Source organism: Molossus molossus, unplaced genomic scaffold (genome assembly GCF_014108415.1).
Source record: "Molossus molossus isolate mMolMol1 unplaced genomic scaffold, mMolMol1.p scaffold_m16_p_14, whole genome shotgun sequence".
Classification (NCBI taxonomy): domain Eukaryota; kingdom Metazoa; phylum Chordata; class Mammalia; order Chiroptera; family Molossidae; genus Molossus; species Molossus molossus.
The window spans coordinates 63,257,853-63,279,129 of NW_023425349.1; the positions used below are offsets into that span (position 1 = coordinate 63,257,853).

Genomic DNA, 21,277 nt, shown 5'->3' on the forward strand with positions numbered 1-21,277 from the left:
ACCAAGTGGGATTCATCTCAGAGATGCAAGGCTGGTACAATATTTGCAAATCAATAAATATGATATACCACATAAACAAAATGAAAGATAAAAATCATATAATCATATCAATTGATGCTGAAAAACATTCTACAAAATCCAGCACCTCTTTCGGATAAAAACCCTCAGCAATGTGGGAATAGAGGGATCTTATCTTGACACATTAAAGGCCATATATGAAAGACCTACAGCCAACATCATACTCAATGGGCAAAAACTAAAAGCATTTCCCTTAATAACAGGAACAATACCGGGATGCCCACTTTCACCTCTCTTATTTAACATAGTACTGGAAGCCTTAGCCACAGCAATTAGACGGGAAGAAAAAATAAACAGGATCCAAATTGGAAAGAAGAAACTGAAACTGTCATTATTTGCAGATGACATGATATTATACATAGAAAACTCTAAAGACTACATCAAAATTCTACTAGATATAATAAATGAATTTGGCAAAGTAGTAGGATACAAAATTAACGTCAGGAAATCGACGGCATTCTTATACACCAAAGATGAACTCAAAGAAAGAGAAACTAAGAAAACAATCACATTTACCATTGTGGCAAAAAATTAAGATACCTAGGAATCAAGTTAACCAAAGAAGTGAAGGACCTATTTGCAGAAAACTACAGGACATTGATATAAGAAATAGAGGAAGATATAAGAAAGTGGAAGCACATACCTTGTTCATTGATTGGAAGAATTAACGTCGTTAAAATGTCTATATTAGCCAAAGCAATCTATAGATTCAATGCAATCCCCATCTAAATACCAATGACATATTTCACAGAACTAGAACAAATACTTCAAAAGTTCATATGGAACAAAAAAGACCCCGAATAGCCATACCAATCTTGAAAAAGAAGTAGATAGGTAGGATCACAATACCGAATATCAGATTGTACTGGCACAAGTACAGGCATATAGACCAGTGGAACAGAACAGAAAACCCAGAAATGGACCCAAGACATTATGCTCAATTAATATTTGACAAGGAGGCAAGAGCATACAGTGGAGTAAAGACAGCCTCTTTAATAACTGGTGTTGGGAAAATTGGACAGCTACATGCAAAAAAATTAAACTAGACCATCAACTTATACTCTGCACAAGAATAAACTAAAATGGTAAAAGACTTAAATGTGACCCAGGAATCTATAAAAATTCTAGAAGAAAATATAGGCAACAATATTTTGAACATCATACACAGCATAATTTTCACTGATATATCACCTAAGGCAACAGAAGCAAAGTGATAAATTAACACATGGGATTACATCAAACTAAAAAGCTTCTGCACAGCAAAAGATACAAGCAGGAAAATGGAAAGGGAACCCACTATATGGGAGAGCATAACTGCCAATAATACACCAAATAAGGGGCTGATTTACCAAATATATAGAGTGCTCATACAACTCAACAAAAGGAAGACAAAGAACCCAATTAGAAAATGGGTAGAGGAACTAAATAGACACCTCTCCAAACAGAACATACAAATGGCTAAGAGACATATGAAGAAATGCTCAACATCACTAATCATCAGAGAGATGCAAAACTAAAACAACTATGAGGTATCACCTCACACCTGTCAGAATGGCCACCATCAACAAATCATCAAACAACAAGTGTTGGCGAGGGTATGGAGAAAAGGGGACTCTAATACACTGCTGGTGGGAATGCAGAGTGGTGCAGCCACTATGGAAAACAATATGGTGTTATTTCAAAAAATTAAAAATTGAATTGCCATTTGACCAAGTGATCCCACCTCTATAAATATACCCTAAGGAGCCTGAAACAACAATCAGAAAGAACATATGTACCCCCATTTTTATAGCAGCACTATTTACAATAGCTAAGATCTGTAAACAGTCCAAGTGTCCATCAGTAGACAAATGGATAAAAAAATGGTGGTACATATACACAATGGAGTATTATGCAGCTGTAAGAAAGAAAGATCTCTTAACCTTTGAGATGACATGAAGGGACCTGGAAAGTATTATCCTCTGCAAAAAAAGCCAAGCAGAGAAAGACACATATCACATGATCTCACTTATTTGTGGACTATAATGAACATAACAGTCTAAGGAATCTGGTAGACCCAGAGAAGTGGAAGTAGAGTACAGACTGACAACCCTCAGAAAAAGGTGTGGTGGGGGGAGGGAAGAGATTAACCAAAGAACTTATATGCATGTACTCATAACCAATGGACATGGACAATAAAGCCAGTTATGGCGTGAGGGGGATGGCGAATAGGGTGTGTGGGGAAAAAAAGTAGAAATATCTTAAGAAAAATAAATTAATAAAAAATTTTTAGCCCTGGCCGGTCTGGCTCAGTAGTTAGAGCATCGGCCTTCGGTCCAGAGAGACCCAGGTTAGGTCCCTGCTAAGGGCATGTACCTCGGTTGCAGTATGTCCACGGCCCTGGTTGGGTCATGCAGGTGGCAGCCACTTGATGTGTCCCTTTCACATCGATGTTTCTGTCTCTCTCTCTTCCTCTCTCTGCCTCCTACTCTATCTGAACAAAAAATAGAAAAATATCCTTATGTGAGGATAAAAAAAAATAAATAAATCTGTTTATTACATCCATGATTTCTTTAAATCCCTGAATGTATTTTTAATAGCTGTTTTAAATTCTTATGTGCAGTGCTATTAATTTTGCCACTTCTGTCTTTGATTCTGTTGACCAATACTTCTCACGGTTACGGGACTAAACTAATATTTACCTAACTAGTTATATTTGATTGGATGATGGGCATTAGGAATAGTATATTTTTTAGTATCTGGATTTTGTTTACCCTCCTTTACAGAGTGATAGCACTTCCTTGAGCAGGCAGTTAAATTACTTGCAGATCATCTTGATCTTTTCAAGACTTTTTTTTCATTTTTTTTAAGCCCTGACTAAAATTACCTTTATGGAAAATTATAGTATAATACAAGAGGCATATAATTTATTGGGTTAAATTAGTTTTAGGAAAGAGTTTTATGTCCATTGTAAAATTATTGCCTGTCACATGATCTGTTTTTTTGTTTTGTTTCATATAAATTTTCTTTTTAAACATGTATGAAATTCAAATATTTGGAGAAGGAGGACACTGAGGTTAGTCAATAGGAAATCTCTAAATAGATCATTTAGCATTAGTTTATTCTTCAAATGTACTAGAGAATATTATCTGAAAGTCCTATGAACACATACTCTCAGATCCCTGGGACATATGAATATAGATAATCAAACTTAAACTCATTGCCCTTTGCTAAAATAAAAATTAAACAAATTTGAATGATTTATATCATGATCATAAATTAAGAAAGTCACCTCTCCATATTAAGGACTCCCATAATGACATATCCTATTATTGTTTCTTTTTAAATGAAAATATTTACTGTACCTGAGTTTCTGCTGTATGTGTAAAGAACTGGGGATAGAGGTGAAGGGGTGGATCAGCAAGGCCTGGATGTGCCTTGTGTTTACATAAAATGAAGACTGCAACCACTTTTTATCAAGTTGGAGATGAGAGAAATACCTAAAATTACTACAGAATTTTTTCATTAGCACTAAAGAGATTGAGACACTTTTATTTTCCCAGAGCTTTTCTAGTAAATATAGAGGATTATGCCCTGCTGGTGTGGCTCAGTGGATTGAACCTTGTTCCATGGACTGAGAGGTCCTGGTTCGATTCCCATTCAGGGCACATGACCAGGCTGCAGGCTCAATCCCCAGTAGAGGGCCTGCAGGAGGCAGCTGATTAATGTTCTCACACATGTTTCTATTACACTCTACCTTCCTCTCTCTCTAAAAATAATAACAATAATAACAAAAAATATACATAAATAAATATAGAGGATTATTTGATTCTCTGGAACTTTAAACAAGAAATAAGTGACCAGTGAACACATCTATACAGGGGTGTGTAAAGGTAGGTTTACAGTTGTTTGTGTGGAAAAAGACATGCTTAGAGGAAACAACCAGACTTCAATTTACCACGATATTAGCTGATGACTGTTATAACAGGAGAAAGTAGTCTATGTTCATTTTTTATTATATAAATTTCTCAGCATAACAAACCTTTCCAAAAGTTGATAGAGTTCATGGACTTATATTGATATTTAAATTTTAAATGAAAAATTAATCAGACTCCATTAACTGTTTGCTAATTTAGGTAATTTGAAAACATTTGTTCTGTTTCTTTAATATATTTCTGCAGACTCATTTTGCAACACTTAGTCTTCTTTAAAATATTTGTATTTCAAATATTTGCTTCCCCAAACAATGAAGTAATCATTCTAAAGAATGTACATGGTAGCCATATTTACTGAATTGAAATTTAGTATCAGATGAACTTATTTTTATTGAGGTCAGATGTTGTCTAACTTTATGAATCAATAATGCCAGTATTATGTATAGTGCATTGTGTTATAGAAAGGGCAATATATTTACAACATGCCACATAGGAAATTGCTCGCCTATATGACCAGTTTCCAAGTAGAAAAGCCCAGTTAAAAATACAAATAGTAACATTTTACTACCTCTTGGAAACATGGAAAGACAACTAGGAAATTTAGTTTTTGTTTTCTTTCTATGTGTGTGCGTATACACATACAGTAGTTTGACTAGGGGATATATACCACTTGTTATTTTTTGAGGGAAATTAATTTTATACAGCTAGATTTTCCACTGTGAATACTATAGAACAAGGGGTATGTTTATAACTATTTGCAAAATATGTGTCCTTAATGACATGAAAATCAGCCATGATTTTTAAGGACAAAGAATTATTAATGTAAAAAAATGTACAACTTACTTTACCAGAAAAGAAATTATAGGTGTTTTAGAAAGTTAACATTGGGAGGATTATAATCACCTTGTCACAAAGGAGGTAACAAAATTTCAGAAACTGCAATTGTTTAAAAAGCAATCATATTTAATACAAAATCATCCTGACTCTAAAATTTGTACATTTTTAATTCTTTTTTTTATTCTTACCCAAGGATAGTTTTCCATTGATTTTTTTCAGATAGTGTAGGAGGGAGGGAGAGAGAGAGAAAGAAACATCAATGTGAAAGAGAGAGACACATCAATTGGTTGCCTCCCACACAACCGCAACCAGGGCCAGGGATCAAACTCAAAACTGAGGTCAATGTGCCATTGACCAGGAATCTGACTGGCAACTCTTTGGTCCACAGTCCAATGCTCTTACTGCTGAGCTAAACCGGCCAGGGTCATTTTTTATTCTTACTTAACTTTATTCAACTAGTTATATTTTAGCAGAAATAAAATCCCATGCCTTATCATTATACTTGAGATACACTTATTCATACATACATATACATTTAGATGTGGAAATGTGTAGTTTTTTATAGAGGTGTGTGTGTGTGTGTGTGTGTGTGTGTCCTCAAGATATATATATATATATATATATATATATATATATATATATATATATATAGATATATATATAGATATATATATATATCTTTTGATGAAGTAGTTTTTTGAATGTCCCTCAGTGGGGACTTGGCTTTTTTTCTCATGATTGGACTGGGTTATGAGCTGTTTGGAGAAAGCTCACAGAGTGGAGGTAAGTTGTCATTCTCAGGCAACATGACCTCATCGTGAGTGTTACCCTTGATCACCTAGCTGAGATAGTGTTTGTCAGGTTTCCTCATCTCCACTTGCAGATGAGAACTATGGGGACTCTCATGAAAGAAAAGTTTTGCTGAGATAAGGCAGCACTCTCCATCGTCCTACTACTTTTGCTGGACACTTTGTTCTTATAGCAGGTATTTTTTTCTGAGGAAGAGAAATTATTTTATTCCATGTATAGAAACAGGAATGAGTGTTCATAGTCAGGGCTTTGGAGGATGCTCTTCTCTGCCCTAGGACTGCCTCATACCTCAGACCCCATGTTCCCCCTACACCTCATGGCTGCAGGCTAACCAAGGTAGTCCAGAAAGTAAGACATGAAGCCAACATCTCAAAACCTGTGGTTTTAGAAACTCCACCTCTGGTGCAAAATGACTCTGAGTTTCCAGACGAATCCATGCTGTCACAACATTGCTGCAGGAGGAGAAGGGGCATAGCTGGGTGGCCAGTAGAAGGTGCCCACCTGTGAGTCCTGCACCTAGACCAATCGTAAGGATGCCAAGAGACATCTCCCTAGCAGACAGCACCCTGGGTTCACAGCAATGGAAAGCACCTTCTTAGAGCAGCAAATGTCTCTTCTTTCTCTTGTTTATAGTTTAACTGTTATATTTCCCTCTGGAAAAAAATAAGCGAAAATAAGCGTCCCAGTATATCATCAAGCATCACAAATGAACAAATAGCCTGGCCAGTGTGGCTCAATGGTTGAGAATCAGCCCATGCACCAAGAGGTTGCCGGTTCAATTCCTGGTCAGGGCACATGCCCAGGATGTGGACCAAATCCCCAGTGGGAGGCATGCAGGAGGCAGCCAATCGATGGTTTCTCTCATCAATGTTTCTATCTTTCTCTCCTCTCTCTAAAGACAATAAAGAAAAAAAATTAAACAAACAAAAAATAAATGAACAAACAGAGGAGAGCACTGGGTATCAGCAAGATTATTTTGTCCATTTCCATTTGGATATAAATTTTCATCTGTAAAGCAATTCACCATTATGACAATTTTAAGTAACCCATTAAATTGTTCTGAGCACTGCCATCACTGAAATATTTTTCAAAGTAACTTTATTAGACTTTCCAGCCAAGATGATGATGGTGGCATAGGTCAGGGGTGGGGAATGTCCTGTCCCATAAGGCCTTCAAAATCATTTGGTCTGGCCCTGCCAGGGCAACCACAGGTGGGACTTGAAACTCAATAAATTTAGGAGCTATATTCAAAGCAACATAAATTTGTATTAAGTGAATCATAATAATGTAAAATTTTGAGGGACAAGCAAGGAATGTCCATTACGAGATAGACAGGACACATATGAGTACATGTCGGGACAGACACATTTGCTTCTCGCTGGCTGCCTGTGGCCTGTATGCCTGTATGGCGGTGACTCAGAGGACAGTCAGTGCCAGGCAGGCTGGGACTGTACACGTTGCAAAAGTGTTAACACACTGTGGTGAAACTACACAGCAATCCCGATGATGAGACAAGATAAGATGAGATGATTCCTTGAGACATTGATGACCTTGCCACCAATGATTGACGATGATGTTGTCTACATCTTTTCAGACACAGACTGTAACTCCAATACAGCCTTTATCCACACATCCATGATCAACAATCCTCACAAATAAACTGAATCTCAAATGAAGATTAAGGAGATTGCAGTACACAGAAAACACCTCAAGGGTCAATGATACGGACGTTGGATATGCTCCAAACCCAAGATGCAGGATTAGAGCAGTGATCAAAGCAAAATAATCATGTTGCTGGCGACACACACACTGGATAGTTATTAAAACTTAAGTGGTGTGACATTCTACAAATGGTGACTACAAAGAAAAGAAAAGTTGATGCAGACTGTCGATTTCTCCAGGAGGAACAGACAAATGATTATTTTTTTGTTGAAGTCAGAGGCAAACCTGTGTGCCTAGTTTGTGGTGATACATTAGCAGTAATGAGAAAAGCCAATCTGGGTGTCATTACAGCTCAGAACATGTTAAACTCAATGAATTGGGAGGCCAAATGTGTCTGGATAAAATCAATGCTCTTCAGTGGAGTTCAGAATCACAACAAGCCACTTTCATTAAGACTTGTTGTGACAGAGACAACATTATGCAGATGAGTTATGTAGTGAGCTAGCTAATTGTAGAGAAGCTGAGGCCTCATGTAGAGGGAGAGTTTGTGAAAGAGTGCATGGTGGCTGCTGCAGAGTTAGCACCAAAGTAAAATTGTTTCAAAGTGTTTTTGTCTTGGAGAACAATCTCAGATTGTATTACTGATTTAGCACAAGGTATTGAAAAAAAAAACTGAAGGATTCTGCAGGAGATTTCTAGTTTTTTTTTCTCTGTCTTGTGACGAGACAACGGACAAAACAAATACTGTTTTACTGGCAGTTTTTGTTCATGGGATAAATGCAGAGTTTGACACGTGAGAGGAACTGCTGTCACTGGAAGCCATGCTTGGCACTGCAAGAGGCAAGGACTTGTTTGAGAGACGTGTTTTATCAATGAAAAAACTTGAGCTAACATTTGAAAAGTGAAGTGGCCTTACTACAGATGGAGCTCTACCCTTGGTTGGCTCCCATAAAGGGTTAATTGCATTTGTCAAGAAAGAACTGAATAGTCTCAGTCTTGATCCAAGTGATTTAATTATGTGCCTCTACATCTGATACACCAGGAAAGTCTCTGTGCACAATCGTTGTCTCTCAACAATGTGATGTCAACAGTAGTGTCATGCACAAATTTTATCAAAAACAGAGGGTTTACCAGCTTCCAGTTGAAGGAGTTATTGAATGATCTCGACTCTGAGTATGGTGATCTTGTTTATCACTGTGAAGTGTGGTGGCTGAGTCGCAGGAATATGATCATGAGGTTTTAGGAACTGTGGATGAAGTCAAGCAGTTCATGGAGATGAAGGAAAAACCTGTCAGGGAACTCGATGACAGCAAGTGGCTGTGTGATCTAGCGTTCATGGTGGACATTGCCAAGTACCTCTCACAGATGAACCTCAAGCTGCAGGGCCCCAACCAGCTTTTCAGCTTCTTGCTTTCAAACGTGAAATCATTGAAAGCTAAATTAAGACTGTGGAAAGTGCAACTGGAGAGGAATAATATGGTGCATTTTCCCACTCTGGAAGGACAAAAGCCTTTTAGGACACTTGAATATGCTGGTGAATATGCGAAACAAATTGAGGATTTAATCAGAGATTCAAGGATGTGAAAAGAAAACAAATGGAATTGAACATCTTTGCTATACCTTTCCATGTGGAACCAGCTGACATGCCTGATAACCTACAGCATGATATCATTCAGCTGCAAAGCGATGAGCTAAAAGCTAGGTATAACAACTTCCCACTGCTTGAGTTCTGGAAATGGTACATAATTAATGATGAATTTCCCATTTTGAGGAGACATGCATCGAAATATGCATCTGTGTTTGGAAGAACTTACTGCTGTGCACGGTTCTTTTTAAAACTTACCAGGGGAAAGAGTACACTGCACTCCGGACTGACCTATACAGTCCTGGAAAATGGTTGCTAGAAGCAACATCATCAATACCAGCTAACATCACACACCTCACCAAAGAGAAGCAGTTTCAGCCATCACATTAGAAGTAGTTAAATGTTTGACCAAATGCATCAGGTTAATTTTTAAGTTGATAATTTTGTATGGCCCGTGAATAATATTGTAAATATCCAAATGAACATCAGCAGAAAAAGGGTTCCCATCCCCAGGCATAGGAAAACATGATACTTGCCTCCTCCCGCAACCATGTCAAAATTACAACTAAACTACAGAACCACCATCATTCAGAACTACCTGTAATCAAGCACAATGAAAGTCGTACAATTATGAAATTAAAGAAGAAGCCACAGTGAGACTGGTAGGTGGAGTGGAGATGTGGAAGAGCTGGTCCCACACCCTCGTGTGGCAGATAAAAATCAGGAGGAATACCGCAGCTCTGGAGGTCCCCCATGAGGAGCGAGGAAGCCCAGTCTCACACCAAGCCTCACAGCTCAGGGTTCCAGAGCCAGAAAGACAAGTCCCCATAACTTCTGGCTTTGACAACCAGCGTGGATTGAGGCTGAGGCTGCTGGAGCCCCAGGCACCTCCTCTTAAAGGGTCCACAAAAACTCACTCAGACTTTCTTCCTCTGAGCTCCAGCAGAGGGGCAGCAACTTGAAAGACAACAGACACACGGGGAAGAACTGAATTGTTTGCCATCACAGCAAGTGCTGGAGGGGTAGCTTTCTCCCTGACAGAAGTGCTGGCAGAGGCTGTTGTTCCTTTGCTGAGCCCTCTCCCCACAGAGCCAGTAGGTGGCACCATATCTGAGACTCCAGCTACCTGAGACCCTGTCCCACCCAGCTTTCCAGCCCACCCAAGTTGTTTCCAGTGGCTTTACCATAGAAATGGCCTGTCTTGGCTCATGCTTCAGATTTTCCCAAAATCTCTCAAGCAAGCAGCATTTGGCCTCAGTGAGACCCTTACCTCTAGCTAAGCGGCCCCAGACCCAGCACTAACAGGAGCCAGCCTAGGTACACAACTTGACCTTGACTGGGCACCTCCAGGCCCAGCACAAAAGCAGCTATATGCAGATTGCTTAGTAGTTTGCCTGGTGGCCCCATAAGTTTGCCTGGAGCTCCCATAACAATACAGGTAGTAGCTGACATTGGTCTGCACCTTCTGGGAGGCCCCAGAGCCAGCACACCAAGTGGATAGCTTCAAACACATTGAAGCACCGCCACCAAAACACCTCCACAAGGGACACACTCAAGTCTTAAACTCAGTGGATAACAGAGCCTTTCTGAAATAAGTCTTGCTCTATGTGGTGGGCCCATGCACAGCTGATCCTTCAAGGTGGTCAGAGGCAGGTGGTTAGTGATCACTGCCAGTCCTTTCAGCTGAACATCTTGATTAAATCCCTCTCATTGATGTGCCAACAATTATCAAGACTCAATTACATGGGGGGAGGGATGCCCGGCTGGTGTGGTCAGGGAGGTTTTGCCAATGGACCCTATAGGACACAGACTAAATTAGGCCACCCTACCAAGCCTAGGAGATGTAACAGCTCCACCTAATATATAAAAATAAACACAGGGAGGCAGCCAAAAAGAGGAGACAAGGAAACATGTCCCAAATGAAAGAACAGAACAAAATGGAAACAAGCAATCTACTAATGAAGAGTTCAAAATACTGGTTATAAGGAGCTTACTGAGGGCCTAAGGAGCATACAAAATAACCAGTCAAGCCTGGCTGGTGTGGCTCAGTGGTTGAGTATCAATCCATGCACCAAAGGTAGCCGGTTCAATTGTTCAATTCCCGGTCAGGGCACATGCCCAGGTTGTGGACCAAATCTCTAGTAGGGGGCATGCAGGAGGTGGCCAATCGATGTTCTCTTTCATTGGTATTTCTATCACTCTCCCTCTCACTTACTCTCTCTTTATTTAATCAATAAAGGGAAAAATACATTAAAAACAAAAAGAACCAGTCAGAAATGAAAGATGCACTAATTGACATAAATAATAATTTACAGGGAATCAACAGTAGAGTAGGTGAAGCCAAGAATCAAACCATTAATATGGAATATAAGGAAGCACAAAACAATCAATCAGAACAGGAAAAAGAAAAAAGAATCCAAAAAAATAAGGATATTGTAAAGAGCTTCTAGAAAAACTTCAAACATGCCAACATTTGCATCATGGGGGTGCTGGAAGGAGAAGCGCGAGAGAGAAATTGAAAACCTGTTTGACAGAAAACTTCCCTAAATTAGCAAAGGAAATAGATATACAAGTTCAGGAAGCACAGAGAGTCACAAACAAAATGAACCCAAAGAGGCCCACACCAAGACATATCATCATCAAAATGCAAAAAATTAGAGATGAAGAGAGAATCTTAAAAGCAGCAAGAGAAAAGCAGTTCATTACCTATAAAGGAGCTCCCATAAGACTGTCAGCTGATTTCTCAAAAGAAACTTTGCAGGCCAGAAGGAGTGGCAAGAAATATTCAAAGTGATAAAAAGCAAGAACCTAAAACTAAGATTAATCTATTCTTCAAAGCTATCATTTAGAATTGATGGACATATAAAGAGCTTTACAGTGTAGAAAAAGCTAAAAGAGTTCATTACCACCAAACTCAAATTAAATGAAATGTTAAAGGGTCTTCTTGAAGAGGAAGAAAAAGATGATCAAAAATATGAACAGTAAAATGGCAATAAAAACATATCTATCAACAATTGAATCTACAAACAAGGTGAACAAGCAGAACAGAAATAGACTCATAGATACTGATAACTTTTTGTTGGTTGCCAGATGTAATGGGGATTTGGGAAATGGGTGAAAAAGGTGAACGGGTTATGAAGTATAAATTGGGTGTACAGAATAGTCATGGGGTTGTGGGGGGGGTCAATGGGAGAAAACAGGTGGAACATCAGTAATACTTCCAACAATACAGATACATTGTTTAAAGTAATTTTATTTGTGAAAGCAATTAAATTGCACTGGTAGCACCTTATTCCATCCATTCTATACATTTTTTCTAACTGAGATGTCCTTCAATAAGTGCACCTGGTCAAGGTTGTCTGTCTTCTGTCCCTATGTTTGCTGTTATAATATAGTAACATTTGTTTAAAAAAAAAAAAAAAAACTGTAATGAGGCCATTAAACTGTCAGGTATACCTTGCTTCATGCAATATACATGGTCCTAAAAATTGTGCAAAAGTAACATTTTTGGTAAATTATTTTGTATTTTATATTGTGGAAAACAAAAACTAACAATAAATTCTTTTAGATGCATAAATTGAGATTCCTCATGCAAAGTTTGCTTCAACTGAAGTATACCTATAAGAATGTTTTAAATTAAATAAACACTGAACACACATATATTTGTTTTTGAGTTCACTCAACAAATACTTATTGAGTGCCTGTTGTATGCCAAGCACTGCTCTAAGAAGCTGGGAACTCAGCAGCAAAAAAGATAGAGTCCCTTCTTGTGTAGAGATTACAATCCCCTGGGACAATCAGACTAAACAAGTAAATAATTGCATAATATAACCTCAAGTAGTGAAAATGCTCTGAAGGAAAATAATATAGGAAAGAAAAATAGAGAATAGAGGAATAGAGAATGCTTGGAGAGAGGGTATTTTAGACATTATGTTAATTTTCTATTATTGCATAATAAATCACCACAAACTTAGTGGCTTAAAGCAACACACATATATTATCTCACATTATCTATGACCAGGAATCAAGGTCTACAGTTCCCTGGGTTCTCTGCTTAAGTCTTGCAAGGTTGTGGTCAAAGAGTCAGCCAGGCTAGGTCAGATCAGGGCTTCAGGTCCTCTTCCCAATTCTCATGTGTTGGCAGAATTAGTTCCTGCAGCTGTAGAACTCATGGAGGCAGAGGAACAATGTCTGTACCTCCTCTTCATGTTCTAAGGGCTACTCTGATTAGGCCAGGCCCACCCTGGGTAACCTCCACTCAGTCAATGAGTAGTATCCTAATCATGGGAATTAGATCCCACTGAATGACAGGTTCCACCTGCAATGGGACAGTACACCAGGGAGTGGAGATCATGGGGGCCACCTTAGAATTTTCTCTACAAGAGACAGGATGGTCAGGGAAGGACTTTCCATGTTAGTTACCTCTGTTTTGTTTTTTAATTTTTTTTTCTTTTGAATCTTATCTTTATTGTTGAATGTATTACAGATGCCACCCCCATTTCCCCCCCATTGATTCCTTACTCCCCCCGTTCTGCCTTCCCCACAGTATTGTCTAGGTCCATTGGTTATGCATATAAGTTAATGTTAGTTACTTTTGATCAAAGCCCTGAAAAAAATCAGAGACCGAGCTCTGTAAAGGTGACAAATAGAAAATATAAAAATAGCCCTGGCCGGTTTGGCTCAGCAGTTAGAGCGTCCGCCTGCGGTCCGGAGAGACCCGGGTTCGGTTCCCGCTAAGGGCACGTACCTCGGTTGCAGTTTGTCCCCGGCCCTGGTTGGTCGTGCGGGTGGCAGCCACTCGATGTGTCCCTTCACGTCGATGTTTCTCTCTCTCTCTCTCTCTTCCTATCTCTCCCTCCCACTCTATCTGTACAAAAAATGGAAAAACCTCCTTAGGTGAGGATAAAAAAAAATAAAAAAATAAAAAAAAAGAAAATATAAAAATACATGTGGGACTGGCTTTCTTGACTCACATTATATTTCTGTTGGCCAGTACTATGACAGACACTGAACAAATGCCTTATACCAAAGCTGAAAATAAGCACTAAGTGCTTTCCTATTTTACCAGTGAGGACACTGAGGTTCCAACAGGTCGACTAACACCCTCAAGTTCACGCGGTCAAATGTGGGAAGACCAGGATGTGAGCCGAGGTGAGGAACCAAGCTGCACAGCAGGGCACAGGAATACCACCTGCACTGTCACTCAGGGGACACACCCAGGAGCACTCAGGGCGGGCTTAATGCTCCACTGTCACTATTTTGAGGTCCTTAATTATATTTCAGAACTCGGGTTTGTAAGTGAAGTCCGAGGAGACACTGGCGCATGAACATGAGCGGAGGGCATGCCAGCAATGTGAATACCTGCCACTGGACCCATGATGGCGAGCGTTCAGTGAGACTCAACATGAGCACAAGGTAAGCATGTCATGTCCATGACTACGTAAACGGGAGCGCGGACGGCCCGGAGAGGCTACACCCTTTCCATTTGAACCAGATGCCTTTTGGGGATCCTGAAAACAGCTGCACCCATGTGGTCCATCGCAGGGGTAGTGATCGGGACGGGAGTGAGGGAGCACTGAGGAGGGTCCCTAGGAATCTGAAAACATCTGAGAATCCTAAACTAATGACTTATCTCCAGTGAGCCTCCTAAACAGCAGCACGTTATTCTAGTAGAGCTTCTGAAAAACGCTCCTCCTTGGAGACAATAGAACCAAGTATAGTCTGAAATCTGGGACCAGACTTCTGTGTGTTGATGGACCTCAACTGGAAAGATGTCATGGGGTTGTCTGGGATCTCACTCTGCTAACTACCACCTCAGCCACCCCCATGGCTGCCTGAAGTGTCCTGGGGAGAGCTTTATTCCAGAACTTAGGGGTAGATATACGTAAAATACGTGAGATGTATTCTGGGGAGAGATGGTATTTTAAACACTTATTGTTCATTTATAACTTATTGATAAAAACTGAAAGTTAAATTTGCTATTTAACATTCACAAAACTAAGAAAGTCTAAAGGAACTTTAAGTTCTGTACCCAGGTTTGTGTAAGTTGGATTTGAGGACATATGTGGTTTTCAGTGTAAATGTCTGGGCACAAGCATAATTTCCAGTCAGGATCTCAGACTTGCAAGGTAGTTGACATGTTGACACAGAATTCAAGGTCTCCAAACATTAAAGGGGGACCCAGGAAATACCTGGGTTACAGATGAAACAGAGCATTTATTAAGGTAAATATATAACATGTTAAAAGGCAGTTTGGAAAATAGAACAGCAGAGTAAGGCAGAAGGACCTAGAGGCCCAAGAGGTGTGTGTGGGGGGGGGAGGGAATGTGCTGGGTGGGTGGGGGGAGAGGTTGTGGACACACCCTTTGAAGGTATACCCTCCCCCTCCCCCAGAAACCCTGTGTGACTCCACAATGCTCTGTGATGCAGGCCTGGCAATAAAGTCAAGGCTCCGCACTCTCAGAGCTCAGTTGCTTTAGCAGCTTTGCATTCTGAAAATGGTACCCAGCCTATTTCTGAATAAACTACGAGAGCATTATCTGAGCTACTGCTCAGAATCTTTAGACTGTAACCACAAACTAATTTACATCTCTGTGTTGTGGTTACTACTTCTCTTATTTATTTTCTTCGTGGAAATTCCATCCATCCCAACCTTCTTGGAAAATGATCACATACAAAAGGTAAGGAACCCTGGGTGAGCCCCAACAGAGTTTTTATTTTTGTTTCCATTTCTATTCCCACATTTTTAAATGAATCTGGTTGAGTCAGAGAGACATTGAAGATGAGACATCTGAGGAGAGAACAGAACATCACTCTTCTAGAGGAAGAGACCAGACAGGTCTAGGGGTACAGGGAGGACTCGGGTTCCCATAGGAAGCTCACAGACCATCTGGGTGTGGTGGCAGGTTTCTGGCTACAAACACAGTGGTTCTCTGGTTCTGGGTCAAGTTATTCAGAGACTTGGGGATCTCTGTAGGACGTCAGAGTTAACCAGCACTTCGTCATGAGTCATACTCCCGTCAGGCATCACTGGACCAACCCTTTGTGTTCGGCTGGTCAGGAGAGCAGTGCTGAGCCGCTGAGAGCCTCTGAGCAGAGGCTGCAGCTTGAGCACCGTCCCAGGCTACAGGGTCCTCTCTGAGGAAACAGACGTGACTGCAGACCTCGGATTATGTGCCTCAGTGAGCAGAGGACCTCTGAGAACACCAAGTGTGGACCTCGTAGACAAAATCCTTCCTTGAGTTTTTCAAGAAGGAAAAATTAAAAACATTTAAAATGAACACAAGGAAAAAAACAGAAACAAAGTTCTATTAATTAAAATGAGTTTGATTGGTCTAGAGGGACATTATTCTTGGATAATAAATATCTGAGTTTCCTAGGGAGAGGAGTGAGAAATGAGTCCCAACCCCTCACTCTTTCCTTTGTGTTCTCAGCGTCAGGGCAGAGACAAGAGGAGAAGGAAAGGTGGGACACCGAAAGGTAAGGTTCTGCCTATTCCACCCGAGCTCCCCACGGGGACCCTTTCTCTCTCCTTCCATGAGGCACCAGGTCCATGATCTCTGTGTCACTTGGTAGATACAACCACTCAGGAAACAGAGCCCTCAGAGGAGAGGCTCATGGAAAGACAGAACCTGAGATACTTCTCAGATTCCCTGCTCTGCTGTACATGGGTCTGAAACAGTGATGGACATGAGCAGTGGGTATTGCCCAAGAGGTGTTGAGAGGAGACTTCTGTCTCCTGATTTTGAGAGGGAACTTTGACTTCAGGATCATCAGATTCCTCTTTGCTGTATCCATTAACCTTTTTGATTCTCAGAGTGGCTTTGAACATCCAATGAGATCATGTGTATAAAATTGCATTATAAGTGAAGTAACAAACACATAGGGACTTTATTAATATTATCATTGACCATCTGACTTTCTCTATTAATTCTTGGGACTTTGAGAGTCTCATATCCCAATGGTCTGTCATGTATAGACTCTTGTTTAATGCCTATGCAACTACATTTATTGCATTTAACCCACTCTCCAGGTCTCCCAGGTTCGAGATATAACCACAGGGAAGAGGAGGAGAACATTAGCCTGATTTCTATCCTGAGAAGGTGACTAGTCTTTCCCCCTTTTTCCTGATCTCTCTGTAGCATGTTCTATGCAATTCCAGGGATTCAGTAGAGCCTTCCATAGTCATGGGATGGGTTGCCATAGAAACAGGAATGTGAGTGAATGCCTTGGGGTGAGTGCAATTCAGTGCACTGTGAAGTCATGGGTGTGGAACAATGGGAAGGGGCAGCAGGCTTCAGGTGGCCCCACCCCTACCAGGCCAGTAGGTCCTCCCCTCCTTGTTCTGGTCCTGGCTGCAGCTTTGTGCCTCCTGTCTCCTGCAGCCCCCTGGGCCAGCATCATGATACCAACCGCATTCGTCAGCTTTTATGTCCAGACCCCTCCTGTGAGGTGTGTAATAATGCAACCGCTGAAATCAAGGAGCTGCTGTACTCAGAGGCCCTGGAAGATTCTACTCCCTCTCTGTCCCCTTTGGCTTCCACCGCTCCTGTCACTGAGGCCTTGTTCACTCAGTCCTCTGCCATCTCAGCAGTCCCTCCAGGAGACAAAATACCACCTCCTCTGCCTGAGCCTTTCTCATCACCGGGTCAAACCCTGTCTCCAGAGCCTTTCACTCCCTCAGAATCAGAATTCCCAGGGCACAATTCTCCACCCAAACCCAAAGACTTGTTCTCTTCAACCTTGACACCATGTGATTTCTATCAAGAGTTTTCTGCCCTCAATTTCCCAAAGACCTCTTTTGGGGGAGACTCTGCAGCCAAACTTATAGATCCTAGACACCTCTTATTTCTCAGCTCTGATAAGCATGACTCAGTACAGCAGTACTCGTATCCTAAGACCTGGGAGGACCTTTTAAAGAAAAAAATTATCCAGCTTTGCTGGGGTCTTCCGTCTTTGCACAGTGAGTCCTTGCCCTGTGCTGTCCATGTCTCAGGTGACTATTCCTCAGTCTTTATTTTCAATAGCATCTCGAATGACTCCACAGGCCAAGAATACCAAGCACTTCCTTATTTCCTACCTGCATCCTTGCCTGAGGACCAACCTCAACCCTTGCCTCCAACCCTGCCCCAATCCCAGCCACTACCTCTCACTCAGATCCAACCCCAAGCCCACCTTCAATCCCCACCCCTGATCCTACCACCCAGTCCCACAAACCAGATTAGAGTCTGTGGAGTACGTTTCCATGGGCCCCAGAATGAATTACATTTTCTCACCTCATCTGAAATTCAAGACCTGGAATGGAATGTGTTGAAGAAGAAACAGGAAAGTTTGTGGGGCTTACCCTCTGTGGTGCGAAGTTCACAGGAAGCCGCCTATCCTTCAGCTCCCACCATTCCTTACTGCTGGCGCCCCAGGGCTCCTGCTTCAGTCTCCATCACTTTTGAAGAATTTCCTCTCAGCAGTGAACTTCGAAAGAAGTTTGAGCATCACCTTAGAAAGAGGCTCATCCAACACCGGTGGGGGCTGCCCCGCAGGGTCCATGAGTCCCTGTCACTGATGAAGCCTCTGAGAAATCGCAAAGACATATCTGAGTCAAAGAGCACGTATGGCCTCTCATGGATCTCTATGTACAAGGGCCAGTGTAGCAAAAATATAAATATTAGATTGAGCCAATCAGGAAGCTTCTGTGAGAAGGGCTCAAAAATATTTCAGCTGGAGGAGGAGGAGGAGACAGATGAGACAGATGAAGGAGAGAGCCAAGAAGATGATCCAAAAGATCATCTGCTGAGCGACTCTGAGAGTTCTTCAGATACGGATGTGACAAATGACACTGAGAAAGACCTAGATAGTTACATGATGAGACTGCCAGGAGGCAACTCAATGTTAGGGGATGATATAAGTCCGAAGCTACTGCAAAAGGTCCTGAAAACACATCTGAGCAAGAAGTTACAGGAAATTAATATGGGCAAGCTCCCTGGGACTGTGCATAGTTCATGGCACAGCATTGTGCAGACTTCACCTGGAACACCCCACACCAATGTAGCATCGAGCAGTGCGCCAGCCCCAGTGGGTGGGGACTACTGCCTGAGTACATGCCAGGAGCTTTCCTTCCTTGAGTCTAGTACACAGCAGTTGCTGGAAGCCCACATTACCAGCTTTGGTATGTGTATGTTGTTGGGCCTTCCTGCCAAAGTCCTTGAGTCCATAGAAATCTTTAAAAAAGATACTTCATCCCATTCCTTGTTCAGTCCAAAATCTGGGGGATCCACGCCCCTGAGAGGAAGCTCTGAATCCCCTCATGGGACTGAAATGAAAACAGAAAATTCAGCTTCTGTCCTGAAGCTCCCCCTCCCTGCCATGGGCAGCGATGGACAGGGGGCTCTGAGACAATCACCCTCAGATATTAAACACGAAATTGCAAAGGAAGTTCAGAGAGATTGGAATGCTGAACAGCCTCTTCTGCCAGTCACAGACAGCATCATTGACAACACAATTCAGAGTTATGCTCTGATACCCGATGTTCAACCCCCAAAGCTGCCCGCAAGGCAAGCAGGGACCAGGCATGAGCCAAAGGATAATAGTGTGAATGCCAGTAACAGAGCAGAAATACTACAGGGCACAAATGGGGAGAAGTCAGAACCTGCTTCCATGCCCACTGTGTCCAGAGAGATAGTTAGGGCCAATGAACTCAGTTCTCTTCAATCCACAACTGGTGATATCTTAACAACCAGCAAGCCAGGAATTTCTCAAAAGATAAATGTGAATGAGATTAAAGGAGAGACTACGGTGACCACTGAAGGGTCCCCAGCAAATCTATTAGTTCTCCAAGATCCCAAATTATGCTACGTACAGAAGCAACTCACTGATGAGTTAAAGTCTAATTTGGAGCAGGGTTACCACTGCCGGACCCAAAGCCAACCCACTGACATGAGCCATGACTCAGATAGTTTTATTTGCAAAGCCTCCCTGACTCATGCTCATAATGTCTCTGGTGGGGACACAGGAGATGTCCAGGTGCTGCATGTCCATTTGGAAGAAGGAGAAGTCAGTATGGAGCAGCAGCAGGAACCTTGGGTTCCTAAGCAGGTCTTAAGGATGTGTGAGGATAAGAATTCACCACCAGATACAAAGAAAGTGAGACCTGCAGGCTCCCGATCAGAAGAGCTTGGTGGAGGAGATGCAGGGTTGAGGACTTCCCAAGCTAGAGGGAAGAGATTTCCTCCTCAGGACAAAGCATTAGAAGAGATGCTTGATGGGAAGCCTCCCCAGACCCTATCACAGATGGGACAGTCTCCCGATAACCTTTTTGTAAATAAAATGAAGACCTTTTTTCAGTGGCTTCATCCCAAAAGAAAATTCACAGAGCAAGAACACTCCCAGAACAAGGGCAGGCCCATATCATCTGCACAGAGCAGAGGCCCAGTCAAAAGTAGAACCCCCTTTCCTGGGAGGATGGAAGTTCAGAGAGTCAGGTCTGACATTGGGAAGTTCCCAGAAGAGAAACAGAGGCGTCGGCATGCAGTCGATACCACCTGCTTTCAAGAGCCCCTTCCCTTGGCAGTGGAGTTCGGGAAAGCTCAGCAGAAGGCAGCAGTGGGGGCCCGGGCAGAGCCTGTCCAGGGGCATCCTTTCAACTCCAGGACTCCCTCCTATAAAGTGACGAATATGAAATCTGGCCTCCAAGCACCCGTCTTTGCTGGCCAGAGTTCCACAAGTAGCAGACATATCGGAAACGAAGGTGGACACCCCCAGAAAGTTGTGGCATTAAAGCACCAGCAAGTATGTCAAAAGCACCCCCAGTCTGTGCCCCGCAGGGGGACTGTGCCCCGTCCGAGCCCCACCTACAGGCCTCAAGCTGCCCAGGGACCTCCTGCTGCTCTCACCACTGCTGAAGGCACTGAGTTCAGAGATCAGTCTCTACGACTTAGACCAAAAACCCTTTCTCAAAATTTCCAGGGGAAAAAATTTTCCCAGCCCCAAATAATTCCTTCCATGTGAAGAATACTGACTTGACTAATAAATGTTTATCTAATAATAGTGATGCTTTTCCTGTGTTTGTGTTGGGACATGGGTTTGGGGTATCTTAAGTCTTGAGCTTAAGAAAAGGAAGGAGTTAGCTCAGCTGCTATTTCCTTTGGCTTCCAAAAACAACCAGTCCCCTGGAGCTCTTGTTGAGAAACAATCACGTGTCCTCCCCTGAAGCCCACTTCCTCCCGATGAAGTTTGTGGACATGGACTCACACTGCCTCCTACCTCCTAGCTTAGCCTTAGTGAACAGGGACAGCAGCCCACGACTTCCCCCTCAGGGAATGGTTAATATCCTTTAGGGCAGGGGGGAAGGCAGGTCTTCTACAGCTAAAGAAGATCAAGGACATGTATGTTTCTCAGA

General features: G+C 41.9%; 1 protein-coding gene across 1 annotated transcript; it reads left to right on the top strand.

Annotated features, from left to right (window-relative positions):
- Nucleotides 1–17,148: 17,148 nt before the first annotated feature.
- LOC118629319 (spermatogenesis-associated protein 31D1-like) lies at nt 17,149–20,886 on the top strand. The gene has a single exon (XM_036260359.1). It carries the CDS (start codon nt 17,149–17,151, stop codon nt 20,884–20,886), a length of 3,738 nt encoding a protein of 1,245 aa, XP_036116252.1.
- Nucleotides 20,887–21,277: the final 391 nt, after the last annotated feature.

Excerpts from the sequence above, each read along its gene's own strand:
- LOC118629319 (XM_036260359.1), top strand. The coding sequence starts at position 17,149 with ATGGGTGTGGAACAATGGGAAGGGGCAGCAGGCTTCAGGTGGCCCCAC.